We start from the raw sequence: 19,478 nt of genomic DNA on the forward strand, positions 1-19,478 counted from the left end.
ACGGCTAGAATTGAGGGAAGAAGAGGCCTAGCAGGCGGCCATCTCCCCAAAAAATGATTATCCCTGATTCGTTCCTACGTCCGTACATCCGTATCAGCCCCAGTGTTAAGCACACTCAGTCACCGCACTGCTAAGACTGTCTCTGCTCACTGTACCTTTGTAATGTACCCGCAAATTGTTCTGTGACAGCCCTATATAGTTATATTTATCCTTCGGACTCCATGAGCGGGGCAGGGGCGTCTCGTCCTCATTCACCGCAGGGTACAGCCGCTTCAGTCGCTCGGTCAATTCTTGTTCTTGATAATTCAGGGCCAAGTCCCCCCCATGTAAGCTCCCAACTCCCTGCTCCGCCATCTTGGATCCACTATTGTGTCACTGTGCAAAGAGACAGTTCGATATCCCCCGGATAACCAATCGCCGGCTCGCCCAGCCACAATGGAGGGAGCAGAGGCGCATGGGCATTGTAGTTCCCGCAATAGTGTTCTCCTTTTCCAGTGACTAATAAACCGGTGACCAAGTAAACTGCAAATCCCAGTGGAAAGCGCGACGCGCGGAGGCCGTCTCTATGTTCACAGCGGTCTTGGAGGATTCTGGGAGTTAAAGTTTCTTCGCGTGGGTTTTCGCCAGCTGAGAAAGGCGGCTTTATACGTTAAGAAACTACAGCATCCAGCAGGGGGACGTGATTGCCTAACGTCATAATAAACAAAAAGCCACACAGTGTCTGCAGTATTAAAATAAATAAGGCGGCTTCCTCCGGTGCCTTGGAGACTGTTGGTGTTTCACATACAAACTATCGAGAACTGGCTGTTCCCTCATTGAGCCGTTTACATACTTGTTTTGAAATAAAACGTCCTTCTGTCTCTGCAGCTCTGTAGTTTTGGGGTGAAGCAACATCAGTTTGTGCCTTAGCACGAAAATTACATTCCAGCCCAGTGTCTTTACCAAGCCAACAATATTGATAATAGTTATTTTTGTTTCTTGATTAGGTATGGGGTTTTAATCCCTGCGTCAGAAAAATAACAAATTCGAAACCATAATAGGTATTTCTTCGCCTTTCCTTACGCGTTCTTTCACAGTCCCAGACAGGCGGTGGCTTGAAATGCTGTATTGTGGGTCCTGCGCCTGCTACCAGGGTCCTGGGCTACCATGGTTACCGACCGTACACAGACGGCGGAGCGTTGCAGGTGGCGATCTCCAGGCTGCGCCGCAGCCCCATGGCTCTACCCAGGACTTCGGGTCCGGCTCCCACTTCCACTACAACCCCGCTGCACAAGGGGTAAGGACAACAGCCCACTCAGAAAGCACATCACGCAGGAATTATTTCATTATTGAAAACTGGGTAGGCCGCTTCAGCATGAGAATAAATACCCAAAAGAGATAGGGAACCAGCTATCCATTCCTGAGCTGTACAGAATCAGATTTTCGTGGGCATAGAAAATCCAGTGGCCTCATAAGAAGTAAGAAGCGAAAGTTATGTGATTTGGCTTGAAATTTTTATTAGAAGCTCACGACACCGCTTCAGTAGTACATTTGGAGAATGGATGAGAAGCGTTATTACAGCACGATGAAGTGTGGTAAAATGCCAGTTATTTACAAATATTCTTTCTCATGTTGAAGTATCACGAAATGAAGTCGAGTTTACAGCCACTCTTGAGCTATAATACTGTTTATAATATTTGAAAATCATTTGCAAGAAAACGCTCAAAAAGGAGAAAGATCAGAAAACACGACTATGGAAAGGACATAGCGAGATCCGGGTTGCCAACTGTCCTGATTTTTTTTCTAAAGAAGAGGGAAGGCAGAAATTTTCAGAAATGTACTGATTTTAGCTCGCAAGCTGCAGGTTAGATTCCGATGCTACCCTGCAAGTATATAGTACAGTGTGCATTTTGGTAGCTACTTTATTTTTATGTCTTGGATCCATTTAGAAGTAGTGTAGCCCTTGCTACAAGGAATTTTCCAGCTAGAAGTTCAGAGGGAGTTCATGTTAGCAGTGAGTTACAGGAAGGGTCTTCCCCCCCCCCCCCCCCCCCCAACTGGGATGGGCTAAGAATGTAAAGGTGCTTCCATAAGGCCCTGGGAGTTTATGGAATTTTTGCTTTGAGTTGTGCTGTGCTGGGAGCCAAAGAGGCATCAAAGAGCTATGGCCTAGTCTGGCGTTCCAGTATTTGGTCTGTAGAAAAGAAGGGATCTCTTCTGCAAGTGGCAAGGTTTATTTCAAGAAATTCTGACCACTAGAGGCCAGTGGGAATATTTGTCATGGGGCAGCCAGCCAGTTTATGAATACATTGAAGAATTCCCTGGGGCTAAGCAGTGAAAGGAGTTTGGGGAGTGAATGCGGAGTGTCCATTGATGTGAGAAGACTTAAGCAGCATAAGAACTGTCTGCTCATGTGACTTTTAGATTTGAGCTATTTTTGACTTTTTCCTGCCTTGTGAATTTGTTTGTATTTTCTTGTATCTGCTGCAACATTAAACTATATTTTTTTCAGTAAACATTCTGTTCTGGAACACAACTTTTGGTATGGATTACTTTCTTTTTGTGTCAACCACTTAGTGGCCCTACAGGTGAATTCCTGCCCCCAAGTCACAGAACCCATGTTCCCCCTGCTGCACCGAGGTCTAGTGCTTGGCAGGATAGGGAAATGTGGTCTCCTTCCCCAAGGATGGTTAGACATATATTTTATGTCACTTACATAGACTTTGGTCCATTATTTAATCAGAGGCCTAAAACATTTTGCAAAACAATATTTAACCCCCATCCAGACGGGGTACATAAAACATGAGAATGTCTGGTACTTGAGTGAGCCGAGTGCCAGCCTCTCAGGAAGGGGACAGAGGGAAATGCGAGTCAAGCATATGGTGGAGTAGACCTGGAATCAGAAGCTAGGATGGTGGGATTCACTTTAAAGATATATTCCAACCAAACAGAATTTTTATTTTCTGGTATTTACCAGCAGTCAGAATATGTAATAGAGTAAAATGCACTGATTCAATAAGAGTACATATGCGTGCACAGCTAGGTTGAGATAGTTGCAAAAGGTGCAAAAAAAAAAATGAAATGTGTTAGTGCTTCGACCATTATATGCACTTCTTACCCTTAGGAGAGCCATTTACAACCATTTTTCATCACTTCTCTATTCAGCAGCTTAACTTACTGTCAGCAGTTATCTTTATCATTTATTTATTTATTTATTTTCTTTATATGCCACCTATGTCAAAGCCCTAGGCAGCATACCATAAAACAAATACAATTTCAAAAATGACTCAAATTAAAACAGAAAATACAGCTAAGCAACCAGTCATTATGCTGAAAGAAAGGCTTGCCAAAAAAAGAACATAAGAACATAAGAAATTGCCATGCTGGGACAGACCAAGGGTCCATCAAGCCCAGCATCCTGTTTCCAACAGAGGCCGAAAACCAGGCCACAAGAACCTGGCAATTACCCAAACACTAAGAAGAATCCATGCTACTGATGCAATTAATAGCAGTGGCTTATCCCTAAGTATAATTGATTAATAGCTATTAATGGACTTAATGGAGCTTTGCCTTTCAAAAATGTAAATATGTGGATTGGCAAAAAAAAAACCCTCCGCCGCAAAAAAAAAGAAAAAGCCTAGGTTAAGGAAATGAATCGGTGCTTGAGAGGGTGGATGGGTCGGCCCTCCTGGGTAGATGATCCGGGTGAGGCGGGAGTGACTGAATGACCGATGATGAACTTCGGTGGGGGGCAGGAGTGTTTCGGGATCGGGTTTTGAAGAGGAGGTTAGGGTGTTGGCAGTGGGCTGAGTGTGGGGAGAGGGACTGCTGGGATCGGGGTCTGCCGCACCTGTGCCGAGGAGAGGGGACGGTGGGCCGTGGGAGGAGGGGGCCGAAGGGGCAGGGGCTGGGCAGCCGGTGCTCTGTCCCTAGACGCCGCTGCCGGAACGCTGGAATCCCCCCCTTTCCCTTCAAGAATGAAGGAATCCTGAGCTCACAGTAGAAAAAAAAAAACCGCAGCGCTCGCCCCCCTGCTGGCCACGGCTCTCCACTCGGCATCAGGCTCGGGCTATGGGAGCAGAAGTGGCAAACTCGGGCCCATGCCCTCTGCTTCCCCATCTGGGCAGCCCCTGCTTCTAATACTGCCTGCAGCGTTTGGAAGTTGCATTGGCTGGAAAAGAAGGCAAAACGCAACTATCTTTGTCAGGCGGGGAAGGAAATCTTTTTATGGAAAAAGGCTCTTTTTAGAGAGGTTTAAAGAGCTCTGAAACAGCTGCCGTAAAGGTGAACTCTTTATGTGTATTTTGTATGGGGTGGCTTATGGTCTTTTAACAACTGTCGGGAATGTTTTTAAATCGTATAAATGATGCTTAATCTAAGGTTGTACCTGATGCAGTGAGGGATAAAGTGACTTGCCCAGGGTCACGAGGAGCGACGGGGGAACTCCGACCCTGATCTCCTGGTTTATAGCCCTCCGCTCCACACACTAGGCTACTCTTCCAATCCAGCACAAGGGGGGAATGGTACCCCACAATCTCCCAATCAATTGGGGCAAATCCTGGGTGGCAGGTCGCATCCTCCCTCTGACTCTAGCCTCTCCTCACAGCCCATGTCCCCTCACTTTCTCTCCTCCTCTCCCAGACAGAATTCCTTCTTTCGGTTCCTCTCCCACCCAGACCTTCCTCTTACACCTGTTTCCAATTGCCAGCTAGCTTTCTCTGTCCTGCATTCTCATCCTATCTCCCTCCAGCCCCATAGCTCCTCTCTGTCTCTGTCCCTTTACCTAGGGAAAGGCTAAGTGCACGAAGCCCGCCTGTACTAAAGGGCACCTGCTATTAGGGCCCCCTGCAGTGCACTGGTTGGTCCACGGCATTAATCCCCAGGGTGGACTGTCTTCCCTCACCAACTAGTAAGCACCCCACACATCCTCCTTGTAAAATAACACAACCATCAGAACCACAGCAGCCAGGGCAAAGGGCCATCTGCTTACCACGCTGCGTGCGGGCCATCAGGGTATCCTGTGAGCCTTTCCCTCCCTCCATGGTCTTAAAAGTTTTAGTACACTCCACCAGCTGCAATTCCTGTGGTAAAGTATTCTACAAGGTGGGAGCGGCCTTCTGTAATGACCATCAATTTCGCATGACGGATTGAAAATTCATTGAGCAGGTCCCTTTGCAAAGAATGAAGGGGCCTGCCAGGATTACTGATCCAAAGAAGCGCATTAGCCCAGGGTAGAGCATTAGGGGCCAACAATTTATGCACCAGAAGAGCAGTTTTATATTTTATCCTTCACTGGATAAGCAACCAATGAAGGTAGGCCAAAACAGTTGTTATATGGTCCCTCAGAGTGGGCAGGAATTAGACAAATGGCTGTGTTCTGCAGTAGCTGGAGCACTTTTATTGTTGATATTGGAATTCCTAAGTAAAACGATTTGCAATCGTCCACCAATGGTATTAACATGCTTGGACAACTGAAGAGAAGTCAGCAGGTTGTATCACTTCTCTTCACTACTGTTTTCCCTTCTCTTCAAATGACTATGAACATCACCCTGTTTCCACCTAGTATCATCAGTATTTCTCAGTACTTACAACTTGTTACACAATATTTCTCCAAGACTAAGAAACTCTGTTCATTCTAGAATGTTTTTCCCCAGCTCCCATCCAAGTGATAGCTGGGAACTTCCCTATGTCCTGGCTCTTACCCTGTTGAGGCTTTCCAAACCAACTCTTTCCACCAATGGTAGGCTTTTCATATTGCTCTGCTCCACTCCACCTCTGGGACTCAAATCGGGTCCCCTGCTTGTCTCTCCATGAGGAGACACCCCACTCCTTGGCTGCTTCCCTTGAAGAGAAATGTCTCATGCCCCTGCAAAGCCCTCTTAAATGAGCAGCCACCCCAGCCTGAAGCCAGGCCCCGGCTGGATTCTTTCCACTCCTCCATCTTAATAACATTTCTGAATCCCCCCGCCAAAATCTCAACCACCCCTTTTTATAATGGGTGACACACTCCATCTTTTGGACTTTGTTCCCCAACCTTCTTAATGAGAATCATCATATAGACACATTTTCTTACATTTGTACATTGACACAGTACAAATGCATTCTGTAAATTTTCCAGAATGAATGCCATCTAGTGATCATTCATCATACCACACTCTTCAATTTCAGTTAGCAGGAAAAGGCAGTTTTTTCTTTTCTGCAGTATTGTTACAATCTATAGCCACTTCTTCAGTGAAAACCAGGCAGTTTCCCTCACTCAGAATTCTACCTAAGAGTCTCTTAAGTGGCTAGAAGGGCTCCTTGTGTTATGCCCATTGGTCGCAGATGGCTGCGACCTTTCATGCTCACCTCTTTTTTCTTTTTTCCATTAATTCTGGGAAGAGTGGCAACCTCCGCCAGTCAACACCGACCTCCTCGGCATCCCCGGGATGGCGTGGGTACTGCTGACCGCCATCTTGAACCTGGAATCACCTAAGCGCGCGCACAAGGGCACCCTTTTATACACGTCATGGCGGGAATCTCGGGGGCGTCCCCTCCAGATGACGTCAACGCGATGGTGTACTTAAGCCGACCAGCCCTCTGCAACTACAAGTTAGCAATGAATTTCCTCGTTGCTGAATCCGCTCTACACTGGCGTTCCTGTTCCAGACTTCCCTCTGGGTAATTGGATGCTCTGGGTACCCGCTCCTCGGGGGCCCTTCCTCGTTCTTGGCTATCCGCTCCTCGGAGGGCCTTTTTACCCTGGGAACTCTCCTGTTCTACATTTGGACTTTACCTTGGACCTCCACCTGTGAGTACCTCTTACAGAGTTCTATGAATCAAGCTTATACTGAAATCTTCCTGCGGTTTACACCGTACCCGGGCCACTACAGCTTCTGCTTCGGTGAAGCCTATTCTACATATCCTGAGCTACTGGGTATTCCTGCTACAGCTACCAGTTCCAGTTCCGGGTTTTGTATCTCAGTCTTCTCATCTCAGTCTTCTCATCTCATCTCACGTACTCCTCGCGGGGTACGCGAGGAGTACAGACTCCTCGCGTACCCCGCTCTGCGGGAACCCATTGGCATACCCCGTACTGCGAGCCACTACCGGATCATCAGCTGTGGTATCTCTCTGATATACCTACTTGCTCAAGAACTGTGTTTACTAACAATCCCGCTTCACGGGTTCTCCTTTCCTTCCTCATAATAAAGTCTCTAACTATAGCCGCGTCCTATGCCGCTGAGACCTCGCCTGTTGACGGTGAGGCTCACAAGGCTCCTCCCTGTGGGTGGAGACAACGCTCATCTCAACCCAAGGGTTCACGTCTACCCATGAACATAACAGTTTGCTAACTCCATGGACCTGGCTCAGCTCTCAGCCCTTCAGGCCATTCCCAGCCTGGCCCAGCAATTGTCCGAACAACAAAGGACTCTAGAGACTTTGACTAATGCCTATAACCAGCTGAGTTCTACTCTGACACCTGACAAGGCCACGTCCTCGCCTCACGTGTTACCAACACACATCTCTGTGCTCTTGCCAGCTCCCTCTCGTTTTACAGATGATCCCCTGTTATGTAGGGGCTTTCTGAATCAGTGCTGTATGCACTTTTCACTACAACCTACCTACTTCCCAGACGTAGTGTCCAAAACTACGTATATATTGTCTTTGTTTTACAGGAAAGCCCTGGCCTGGGCTTCACCTCTCTGGGAGTGTAGTGATCCTATTCTCAGTGATTTAACAGCCTTTCTAGCCCTTTTTCGTTCTGTTTTTGATGATCCCACTCGCAAGATTGTCGCTGGATCTGCACTTCTGCACTACAGCAAGGTGCCAAACCTTTGACTGACTACGTTGTTGAATTCAAAACCTTGTCCTCTGAGCTTTGTTGGGACCTGGGTTGCCTACGGACTATTTTCCTGGAAGGTCTTAACACTCTTATTAAAGACGAATTAGCGGCACATGAACTCCCTGATACTCTGAATTTTCTCATAGACCTTGCAGGGCGAATTGACTGTCGTCTGCATGAGCGGTCACAAGAAGTAAAGAGTTCCAAAAGACCACCGCCAGGGGTTCCATGCTCTCATCCAGCGCTTGTCACTCAGACCACTCTTGCACCCAGTATCGAGGAGGAAGAACCCATGCAACTAGGCCGCAGCCACTTATCAACTAAGGAGAGGTGTTACCGAAAGAGATTAGGTCTCTAAGAACATAAGAAATTGCCATGCTGGGTCAGACCAAGGGTCCATCAAGCCCAGCATCCTGTTTCCAACAGAGGCCAAACCAGGCCACAAGAACCTGACAATTACCCAAACACCTAGAAGATCCCATGCTACTGATGCACTGATGCAATTAATAGCAGTGGCTATTCCCTAAGTAAACTTGATTAATAGCAGTTAATGGACTTCTCTTCCAAGAACTTATCCAAACCTTTTTTGAACCCAGCTACACTAACTGCACTAACCACATCCTCTGGCAACAAATTCCAGAGATTTATTGTGCGTATGTACTGTGGTCAATCTGGCCATGCTATCTGTCCTATCTGTCCGGGAAACTCACAGACCTAGGATCCGCCAGAGGACTCCTCCTAGATCTAACTTCTCTATCTCCTCCACTAACACTTCCAGTCTCTATCATCTCAGAAACTCTCAAATACCACACATTAGCACTAGTGGACTCTGGTGCTGATGGGAACTTCATACTCCGACAACTCGTAGAGCACCTACGAATCCCCAAGGTTCGGACACCTACACAACTATTGTTATCATCTATTCATGGCGAGCCACTACCTGGTGAAGTTTCTTATTCTACTCAACACATTCGTCTCCGCAAGGGATCCCTTCACTCAGAGACCAACTCTTTCCTAGTCCTGGAAAAAGCAATACATCCGGTGGTACTCGGACTACCATGGTTACAGATGCACTTACCCCAATTCGATTGGAGTACCCTTGAACTGTCTCAATGGGGAACTGCATGCCATGGAAAGTGCTCGGAAGAAGTAACTCCTATGCCTTGCCTGACCACTACTCCTTCTCTTCCGGGACTTCGTCAACAATACTCGACTTATCAAGATGTATTCTCTAAGAAGGCAGCATACACTCTACCACCTCCCCAGTATTTTGACTGCGCCATTAACTTGGTACCTAATTCCGAGCCTCTCAGAGGAAGGGTGTACCCACTTTCTCTGTCTGAGACCAAGGCCATGTCGGCCTATATTCAAGAAAATTTGGCGAAGGGTTTCATTCGGCCTTCCAAGTCTCTTGCCAGAGCCTGATTCTTTTTTGTGGGTAAGAAGGACGGATCTCTTTGCCCATGTTTAGAATACCGCGGATTAAATGAGATCACCCTGAAGGACCGCTACCCACTGCCATTGATCTCTGAACTTTTTGATAGGCTCCAAGGAGCCAAAATTTTTACAAAACTGGACCTCAGAGGGGCATATAACTTGGTCCGAATACGCCAGGGTGATGAGTGGAAGACGGCGTTCAATACCCGTGACGGCCATTTTGAATATCTAGTCATGCCCTTTGGCCTTTGCAGTGCCCCAGCCGTATTTCAAAACAAGATGAATGAGATATTCAGGGACATGTACACTTGTGTAGTAGTATATCTAGATGACATACTGTTTTTTTCTCAAACCCTACAGAGCCATTAGTTGGACGTCGCTAATGTTCTACAGCGACTACGGTGTTATGATTAAGCGGTGTTAGGGTAGATTCTTGGGTACTGTGGCAGATAACCACGCCCACAGGGACGAGCCCCTTGGGGAGCCACAGTACTGGGCTAGACTCAGGACGCACAAACACAGAATTAGTTCTTTTATTATACAGCTTGAAGTATACCACCAGAGGTGGCAGTAGTGAGGTAGTCTGGATGAAGCAGTCTCGGGACCCTCAGCAGAGTGGACCCTTCTCACCCCGTTGGTATAGGGGAATTCCGGTGTAGGTTTCCCAGCAAGGCAGTACTGTGGATGAGATAGACTGAGAGTTAGATTACTCACTAGATGGTTGCTGTAGATATGCAATTCCACCAGGTTGAAGTAGATGGTACAGGCACTGAGGCAGGGAGAGCAGGCCCTCGAGGTGCGAGTACCTGATCCCTGTAAGGCACCTGAAATAAAGCAGAGGGCTCCCGAGGAGCGGGTACCAAGGTTAGCGATTACCCCAAAGGGCAGAGAGAGAGCTTCCAGCAGCAGCACGGAAGCGGCAGAGTAGCTTAGACCGGCCGAGACCAATCCTTGCTAACTCAGTGAGCTAGCAAAACAGTACAGGCTAAATACCCGGATGGCGAGATGTCAGTAGAGGGGGACGCCCCCAAGGTTCGCGCCAATGCTGGAATAAAGACGAATAATAGAAGGACTAGGGGGCATTCCATGAAGTTAGCAAGTACCACATTTAAGACTAATCGGAGAAAATTCTTTTTCACTCAACTCACAATAAAGCTCTGGAATTTGTTGCCAGAGGATGTGGTTAGTCCAGTTAGGGTAGCTGGGTTCAAAAAAGGTTGGGATAAGTTCTTGGAGGAGATCTTCTTAGTGTTTGGGTAGAACATAAGAACATGCCATACTGGGTCAGACCAAGGGTCCATCAAGCCCAGCATCCTGTTTCCAACAGTGGCCAATCCAGGCCATAAGAACCTGGCAAGTACCCAAAAACTAAGTCTATTCCATGTTACCATTGCTAGTAATAGCAGTGGCTATTTTCTAAGTCAACTCAATTAATAGCAGGTAATGGACTTCTCCTCCAAGAACTTATCCAATCCTTTTTTAAACACAGCTATACTAACTGCACTAACTGCTGGGTAATTGCCAGGTTCTTGTGGCCTGGTTTGGCCTCTGTTGGAAACAGGATGCTGGGCTTGATGGACCCTTGGTCTGACCCAGCATGGCAGTTTCTTATGTTGTTAAATGTGTGAGAGAGAGAGGATAACTTTTGTGTGGCTCCCCTCCCTTAATCCACAACAATCTCAGGGTGACTGGACATTAAAAAAAATTCTAGTTATAGAGAATGGGAGATTTTTTAAATCTTTATTTGTTTTAATTTTGGGAGAACATCATAATGCCTCTATCGCTCCATGGTGCAACCTCATCTTGAGTACTGTGTTCAGTTCTGGTCACTACATCTGAAGAAAGATATAGCAGAATTAGAAAAGGTACAGAGAAGGGTGCCCAAGATGATAAAGGGGATGGAACAATTCCCCTATGAAGAAAGGCTAAAGAGGTTAGAACTCTTCAGCTTGGAGAAGAGACAGCTGAGGTGAGATATGATAGAGATCTGTAAAATAATGAGTGGAATGGAACGAGTAAACGTTAATCAGTTGTTTACTCTTTCAAAAAATACAAAGACCAGGGGACATACAATGAAGTTACTGGGTAATACATTTAAAACTAATAAGAGAAAATATTTTTTTACTCAATGCATAATTAAGCTCTGGAATTCATTGCCAGAGGATGTGGTGAAAGCTATTAGTATAGCTGTGTTTAAAAAAGGTTTGGACATATTCCTGGAGAAAAAATCCATTAACAAGTATTAAGGGAGAGTTGCAGAAATCCACTGCTTATTCATGGGATAAGCAGCTTGAAATATATCTATCCCTTGGGATCCTGCTAGGTGCTTGGGACCTGGCTTGGCCACTGTTGAAAACAAGATATTGGGCTTGATGGACCCTTGGTCTGAGCCAGTATGGCAAGCCTTATGTTCTTATGTATTTGATATGTCTGGTGTTTTGAAATATTTTATTGGTATTTGGGGAAGTATTAAGGCAGTTAGTGAAGGAGTAGCCTAATGGTGAGAGCAGCTGGCTGCAAACGAAGGAAGCCAGTGTTTAAATCCCACTCCCTCTTCTTGTTAGAATTGTCAGTTTATGGGACCGTCCCTCTAGCCAACTCATTTACCCCAGGCGTGGCCGGAGGCCTGTTGCCGGGATGCTGCTTCGGACTGTGCAAGCTGCTTTGCATGGCTCCCACCCTTACCTGCTACCATCTTTTCCAGCACCCGACATCCACGTTCTTAAAGGGCCCATGGCAGAAAGGCAGCCACGGTGCTCTATTTAAGGCTCCTGTGGAGGAGCATCAGACACTTCAACAACAGGTCCCCTGATGTGTCTTTGGTCTTCAGTGCATGTTGCTTCTGTTTTCATGTGTTCCTGTTTCCTGCTTGTTCCTGCCCAGCCTTCTCCTGCCTTCTTCGACCAGCCTTGTCTCATCCAGCCTTCTTTCTCCTTTCAATCTTGTCCAGTGTCTCATGTGTCTTCTCTATCGCTGGCCTAATCTTCTGGTATTGACCTCTTGCCTTGGACCTGACCATGCTTGCCTGCCGCCTGGATCTGACCTCTTGCTTTGGACCTGACCACGCTTGCCTGCCACCTGGACCTGATTCTTGCCTGGACCTGACCAAATTATATTTTGCCTCCCATGACCTTTGGCCTGTGCCCAGTATCTCCTGACTGCTGCCTGCCCTGACCCCAACATACCCTTGAATTCTCTCTTTTGCTACTGCCCTAGAGACCCACCTAAGCCCTGCTGGCCATCAACCTGCAAAGGAGACAGCTGGTGTAGATGAAGCTCCAGTCTGTCTCACTTAAGGGCATGTTCACCAGCTATCAGCGTAGGCCTTGAAAATTTGCCTACAAGGCTGTGTCAACTACACTCAACACTAAGGGCTCACTCGCACACCACTCATCACACTTGTGACCGTGGGAAAGTCACTTCACTCTCCATTGCTTCAGGTACAAAACTTAGATTGTAAGCTCTCTTGGGACAGGGAAATACCTACAGTACCTGTATACAATCCACTTTGAAGTGGCTGAAAGGTGGAAAATAAATCTAAATACATTTATGTATGTTTTTCATTAGGGGATGTTTATTCGTCAGCTTTTTTGAAATATTTATTCTTTTTTTTTTAGTATAGTTTTACTATTATGAATTATTTTTTTTGGTGATTTTTGAGGAATGGTGATGGTTCTTTTTACCTTTGCTGTACTACATTATATAGTTGGGTTTGTAGTGGTTTCCGGTTTGTAGTGGTTTCTGGTTTAGTTTCTATTTCTACTTTATGGTCATTTTTTCTGTGAGGGTCTATGTGTTCTGCATGTGTGAGGTAGTCTGCCTACACAGGGGTGACCAACCAGGGTTTCATGAGCTTTTGTTATGGTTGAGTGTGTGTTGGTGGATCCTTGGGTGCTGTGGGAGATGACCACGCCCATGGGGAGAAGCCCCGTGAGGAGCCACAGTACTGGGCTAGACTCGTAATGCACAAAACACAGATAGCTCTTTATTAAACAGCTTGATGAGAGCCACCAGAGGTGGCAGTAGTGAGGCAGTCTGGTAGTTGCAGTCTCCAGGACCTCAGCAGAGGGAGCCCTTCTCTCCTTGATGATGATAGGAGGTTCCGCAGCAGGTTTCCCAGCTAGGAGATACTGTGGATGAGATAGACTGAGAGTTAAAGTACTCACTAGGTGTTTGCTGTTGGTATGCAATCCCACCAGATATGTTGAAGAAGGTACAGGCACCGAGGCAGGGAGAGCAGGCCCTCGAGGAGCTAGTGCCTGTTCCCTGTAAGGCACCTGAAATAAAGCAGAGGGCCCCCGAGGAGCGGTTACCCAGGTTAGCAGTTACCCCGAAGGGCAGAGAGAGAGCTTCCAGCGGCAGCACGGAAGCGGCAGAGTAGCATAGACAAGAACTAATTTGAGTCCTTGCTAACTCAAAGAGCTAGCAAACTAGTGAAGGTAATATACCCAGATGGCGTGACGTCAGCATGAGGGAACACCCTCAAGGTTCGTGCCAAGGGTGGCATAAAGACGTGGGGTGCACGCACGCACCCTAGTAGGTACCTGGGAGGAACAATGGTGGGAGGCTGCACCATAGCCATTCCAGGGACGCTGGAGAAGTCGGCTTGTAGACGCTGCGGTAGCCATCTTTCTCAGGTGAACGGGAGGAGCCGTGAATAAGATGAGGCAAACGGGGTGAGGCCATCTAGCTCCAACGGACGCAACAGCTTTATGCACTGGCTGGGGCATCAGTGAGTCTCCTGGAGAATGTGGGTGCCAAGAAGTGATGAGACTGGGAAAGGAAGGCAACTGCTGCAGGCTGGCATCAAGCAAGAATTTTATATAATGTGGCCTTACTGGGGTTGGGTGGGGTGGGGCACTCACTGAGGGGGTAATTTTCAAAAGGATTTACATGCCTAAAACTGGGTTTTACATTTCTTGATATCATTACATGTGTAAGTGAGCTTTTGAAAATTGCTACAATGTACGCCATTGAATTATCCATAGGTTTTACACATACAAGTATACTTTATGTGCCTGATTTTAAAAAGCATTTACTTGACTAAAATTAAGTTTTAGTCAAGTAAATGCATTTTACTCAAGTAAGTGGGCTTTTGAAAATTGCTACAATATATGCCACTGAATTTTCCATAGGATTTACTCAAGTATGTGTGATATGGGTGCTCATAGTCTCCGTGAAACTTCTTGACATGTTACACAAGAAGTCATTATTCCTGTTCTCTTAAGTTGTTGGGTTTTTTTTTTTTTATATTCACTATTAATTTTCAAAAGTATACATAAATCATACTTTACAGGAAAATGAAAATACAGATAAGCATAATAGCAATTTGATCAGTATTACAACTCCCAAAATTATCATCTCATCTTATATGCTATCTCAAGAAACAATATTTTGAACAGAGGGCTGGAAACTTTAGGGAGAACTCTAACAATATCTAACAAAAGATAACTGGCTTTAACGTTTTTAAGTGGTGTATACTTTAATGACTGCTTAAATTTCTTGCTGTGGGATTGTAGCCACATTTCTTGCGTTTAAAAAGGATTTAAGTTGTTCTACAGCTGTAAATACAAAGTTTTCACCTTTACCTTTAATGAGACACCTGCATGGGTATCTCAAAAGAAATGTATAACCTAAGGCCACAACTTGTGGTCTTAGTTTGATAAATTCCTGTCTTCTTAATTGGGTGGGTCTAGAAAAGTCAGGGAAAATCTTTACCAATTGACCATAAAAATTTTCTGCAACATTTTGAAAATATGCCTTCATTACGTTACTGATATCCTTTTCTGAGACAAAGGATACTAATAAAGTACCTCTGCCTAATATCTCAATGGCAGAACTTTCTATAAATTGCGTAAGATTATCTAAGAGGCCTAGTTGGTTTTCTGTGATTCTCCTTTCCATCTTAGTAAGAAAATAGGCTTTATTGACTATTGGCAGATTAGATTCTCCAAATTTTAAATTCTCAAGAAAAAACTTTTTTAATGTGCTTTGGACATCCTCCCCCAAAGCACGCGGGAAATTTAAGAATCTCAAGTTCAAATGTCTACTATAGTTCTCCAGTGATTCCAGTCTCTTCGACTGATATCCTAAATCTTTAATCATCTTTACATTCACTGTTTGAGCTTGTACTGATGTTTTCTCAATGTCTGAAAGCCTTTTTCCGACATCTTTATAATGACCCTCCACTTTAAGAGTCAGGGACTGCATTCCAGCTTCCACTTTCTTGTATCTACAGTCTGCTTCTTTCACAAACTGACCAATGCCGGCCATTAGATCCCACAGTAAGTCCAGTGTCACCGTGGCTGGTTTAGGGGGAATAGAAAACTCACCCCTCTCCCGTTCCATCGATGCTCCTGAAGAATCCACCGTCTGGACTTCCAGCAACCTCTTTTCTTCCTCACTCGGGACAACAGGAGACAAAAAAGGCTCCGGGTCTTCCAAGCCCGGCATCGCTGCTGATCCTAGCAGGCTTGAGGAGAGTCTCGAGGGCAGCACTACTTCCCCGTCTCAGCTTCCCCCATCCGGGTACTGGGTGATGTCATCCGAAGGCGCCGCTTGCTGGAGGTCAGCCCGTGACACAGGCTGGAGGTCGGCAGTCCGGGGGACTGAGAGTGACTTCCCCTGGCGGCGCTGGAGCTCCCTCTCCAGCCACTGCAGCGGGGATTTCGTCGCCCGTTTTCGCCACCAAGGCAGTAGTGAAGCTTGTTATCCGCTTCTGATCAACAGGTAGGGACGGCTCGGGGGGAAAAACTCGAACCTTGCCCTTCCTTTTCGCCGGCATCTTGATTCGAAGTTAGAACAAATTCAGGAGCGGCAAACCTCACGTCTGCTCATGCCGCCCCTCTTAAGTTTTTTGTTTTTCATAAACAGCCTTTATAATAATTGCTAATAAGTATAACATTATACATGACATTTGTGCTACAACCTTGTAATTGTTTACCTAGATAGATGGGCACTATATGCTTGATAAAGATGCTAAGCTACAAGTTTGTAGAACATTTTGAACTAATATGAAGTTAGTTAACATTCCATCTAAAAACAGAGGCAAGGTCATTTTACATTCCATCTAAGATTATAGAAACATATCTAGAACTAGAACAAGGATGAGTCCAATTGACATTCCATCTAAGATTATAAAAAATGTTCTTAGAAGAATCACAAGGTTGCTAATGCTGGCAAATTCCAAGAAACCATTTACATGTGAGGCAAGAATTAAATTACCATATAGCCATTCAAATTATTTGTTTATAATGGAAAGCCAATCTTGGAAATTTTAGTAATTATGTAACCTAGTTTGGGGTTGGAAATATACAACTGAAATTCTATATAATGGCGTTTATGCTGGTATCTTGTGTGGCACTCTGCCTCTCCATAAGGTACCTTATTATTTATTGTCTATGATTTAGAGACCGACTAGAAGTGCGTACAGGAACATGCTTCTCACCCAACCGGCGAAAACCTCCCTGAGGAAATGTGCACTATCCACAGCGGGTCCCACACTCTGGAATTCGCTCCCTCTGGACCTCCGCCTTGAACCTTGCCATATCACATTCAAAAAGAAGCTAAAAACTTGGTTCTTTGCACAAGCATTCCCGGAAATCTAAGAGTCGGAAGAATACATTACAATATCTATACAGACATTGACCCACCATCCCCCCTGTACATATGTTTCTGAATAATTCATTAATGCAAGTTAACTAGATATGTTTATTTTCTATAACCTCTTCTAAGTTCCTTTTTGCCCCTTTAAGTTATCTGTTATTTGTTCAATGTAAACCTCCCTACGAGGCGTCAGTTTTATTTCCTTGTAAACCGGTGTAATATGTATATTATTCAGGAACATCGGTATATAAAAACTAAAAATAAATAAATAAATACATTTTATTTTTTAGCATTTAATAAAAAACTTTTCTCTACAGCTAGTGGTTTTAAGCATTCTTATTTCAATGAGCCATACAAGTGCACTTTATTCAAGTAAATGGCTTTGGAAAATTGTTAAGATAGCATGTTACAATTACGCATGTAAGTTCTTTGAAAATTACCACTTATGTGAGCACATGAGCAGTAGCACGCCAACAGAATGTGTGTATGTATCTTTGTGCAGAAAGAATGAGTGTGTCTTTGTGTCTGAGAGAGAAAGTGTGTGTCAGAGTCCTTTTCTCCCTATCACCCACTCCCCAAAGTCCCAGAATGCCATAACAATGTCCCTTTGAAGATGACTGCTGGGGTAGGCTCCTCCTTGACATAGTTCCACTCCTTTTTGGCCTGGATATCTAGCCTCTTCAAAATTTGGTGCCCAGGGCAATTGCCTATGCCTAAATCTGGGCCTGACATTAGGATCGAAAGGAGAAAGAAGTTTGTTGGACTGGTTTTGTTGAATTTTTCTAGCCATTTTAAAGAGCATCTACTTTGCCAGATAAGTCTGTTTTTAACTTGTATATGAAAAAATAGAGTGATTACAATTTTTTGACCAATGCTTAAATGTGAGGCAATTGAAGGTTTTTTAGCTGGTAGTACCTATCATGATGATCATCTGTTTGAAATGTTGTTGATATAGATGTTTACAGTGTTCAAGTCAGTTTAGTCAATAGAGGAAATTATTTTATTGGGTATGTGCCTAATCCTCTTTTTCAAAATACCATTTCTTTTTTGTAATACAGGCAACATATTGAGATGAGCTTGGAAGTTCTTTTTAATGAGGCCAATGGTTCCCAAATAATTTGGACTCTTTCTGTATCATTGTTTAGGAATATGGAAAGCTTCAGTGGACTAATCTCCCTGTCCCTCCTCGGCAACTTAGTCCCCTCCCAAAACAAAATATCCTTCACCTGCTTCCAACTGAACCAGCTGTCTTCTGCCTGCAGCTAGTGTACCATTCCTCTGTGAATACAACAGTATGCTACCTGCTAGGCTGGTTCAGTGTACACAACCAATGTTGTATACTAGCATGCATGCCCAGACTGGAAAAGGATCTCATGAGTTGTGTGATTTTTATAACTTAATTTTGCAATTATATGGAATGTATCAAGAAAGAATATTAATTGTAAAATAAGAAGTTTGGAATGGAATTGGTGCGATTTAAATGCTCCCTCCCCAAACCATAAAGATGTTCTGCTGTGCCTGGACTTTGATGGGGCATGATGACCCTGCTGTTAAGGGAAGGGGGCACAGGCCCCAGAGACCCACCCATGGCTGTGTTTCTGATTGACTCCAGTGCGACCGTCCTTGTCAGACAAAGGAATCTTAAGGCTAAATAATGGTTTCAAACTTCCTTTTCTTTTTTACAGACCATTTCCTGTACACTTTCCTGTTATTGTAAATTCTGAAGGACTAGACAGTGACTTGAAGTATCCACTTCATCCAAAGGGTCAGGTGAGTCTAAAGGTTATAATCACAGCTCCCAGTTTCCTGTGGCAAATTTTTCAAGATTATGTGGCAAGAGTTAGTAAATTCTGTGGTAGATATTTCAAAATTCTTTAGCAATTATGTGGTAAATCTGCATAAGTTTGCATAAAGATGTGCATCTCTGTGCAAAAAAAGTTAATTGCTTATTGAAACACTTTCACATTGTTTTTGAAACATTTAAACTATGTACAAATACAATATTTACCAGTTTAGAAATCAAATATTTATCAAGTAAAGAGATATAAATTACACATTTTTAACTGTGAAATGAAATTTATGTTTTGAATTGAAATATAGTGCAACAATCCTTTTTAAATATTCTTGAAAATGTCTTTGTCTTTCCAAGTATACAAGCTTATGTATGCTGAAAATGCCCTCAATATCAGCAGTTTATCTTGCTATTAATTACACAGAAAAATGTGTGTGCATATATTGGACACATGGTTACAGACACACAATATTTGAGTTAGCACATGTTTGAAACTTGTCAGCTGTAGTGCCCTTCATCACGGCTTGTATGATTTGCTCACTGTGGGACACCAGCAGCTGCAGACTTTGAAAACACATCCAGGGCTTTGTAGTGGGTGTATGGTCGACTACGTACGCAGGTGCAAGAACCTTAAAGGTGAATTTTAAAAGCCTGGCCCAAGCCCAAAACCAGGAGATTCGCAAATATGTTGGACCGGCACGCAGTGCGCAGATTTTAAAAGGCACGCACATGTCTCCTGCTATGTGTACAAATGAAAGTTCCGGAAAAGGGGCAGGGTATGGGTGTGGTCTGGGTAGGGCATGGGCATTCCTGGATTTCAGCTTCAAATTTGCGTGTAAA

The 19,478-nt window shown here is 44.7% G+C and overlaps 2 protein-coding genes across 3 annotated transcripts in view; one reads left to right on the plus strand and one right to left on the minus strand.

Annotated features, from left to right (window-relative positions):
• Positions 1 to 635, minus strand: part of RANBP10 (RAN binding protein 10) — a 239,138-nt gene extending 238,503 nt beyond the window's left edge. Inside the window, exon 1 of one of the 2 annotated variants that reach the window (XM_029608819.1) lies at positions 156 to 635. In XM_029608819.1, coding sequence (XP_029464679.1) covers positions 156 to 354 — 199 coding nt within the window. In that variant the 5' untranslated portion in view covers positions 355 to 635. The remainder of the gene's footprint in view (positions 1 to 155) is intronic. The other variant, XM_029608820.1, reaches the window with a different exon arrangement.
• A 472-nt stretch (positions 636 to 1,107) lies between these two features.
• The window catches only part of TSNAXIP1 (translin associated factor X interacting protein 1), a 265,687-nt gene continuing 247,316 nt past the window's right edge, over positions 1,108 to 19,478 (plus strand). The window contains exons 1-2 of the mRNA XM_029608818.1: positions 1,108 to 1,276; positions 18,532 to 18,616. Coding sequence (XP_029464678.1) covers positions 1,215 to 1,276; positions 18,532 to 18,616 — 147 coding nt within the window. The 5' untranslated portion in view covers positions 1,108 to 1,214. The remainder of the gene's footprint in view (positions 1,277 to 18,531; positions 18,617 to 19,478) is intronic.

The sequence above is a fragment of the Rhinatrema bivittatum genome, chromosome 7, assembly GCF_901001135.1.
Source record: "Rhinatrema bivittatum chromosome 7, aRhiBiv1.1, whole genome shotgun sequence".
NCBI lineage: Eukaryota > Metazoa > Chordata > Amphibia > Gymnophiona > Rhinatrematidae > Rhinatrema > Rhinatrema bivittatum.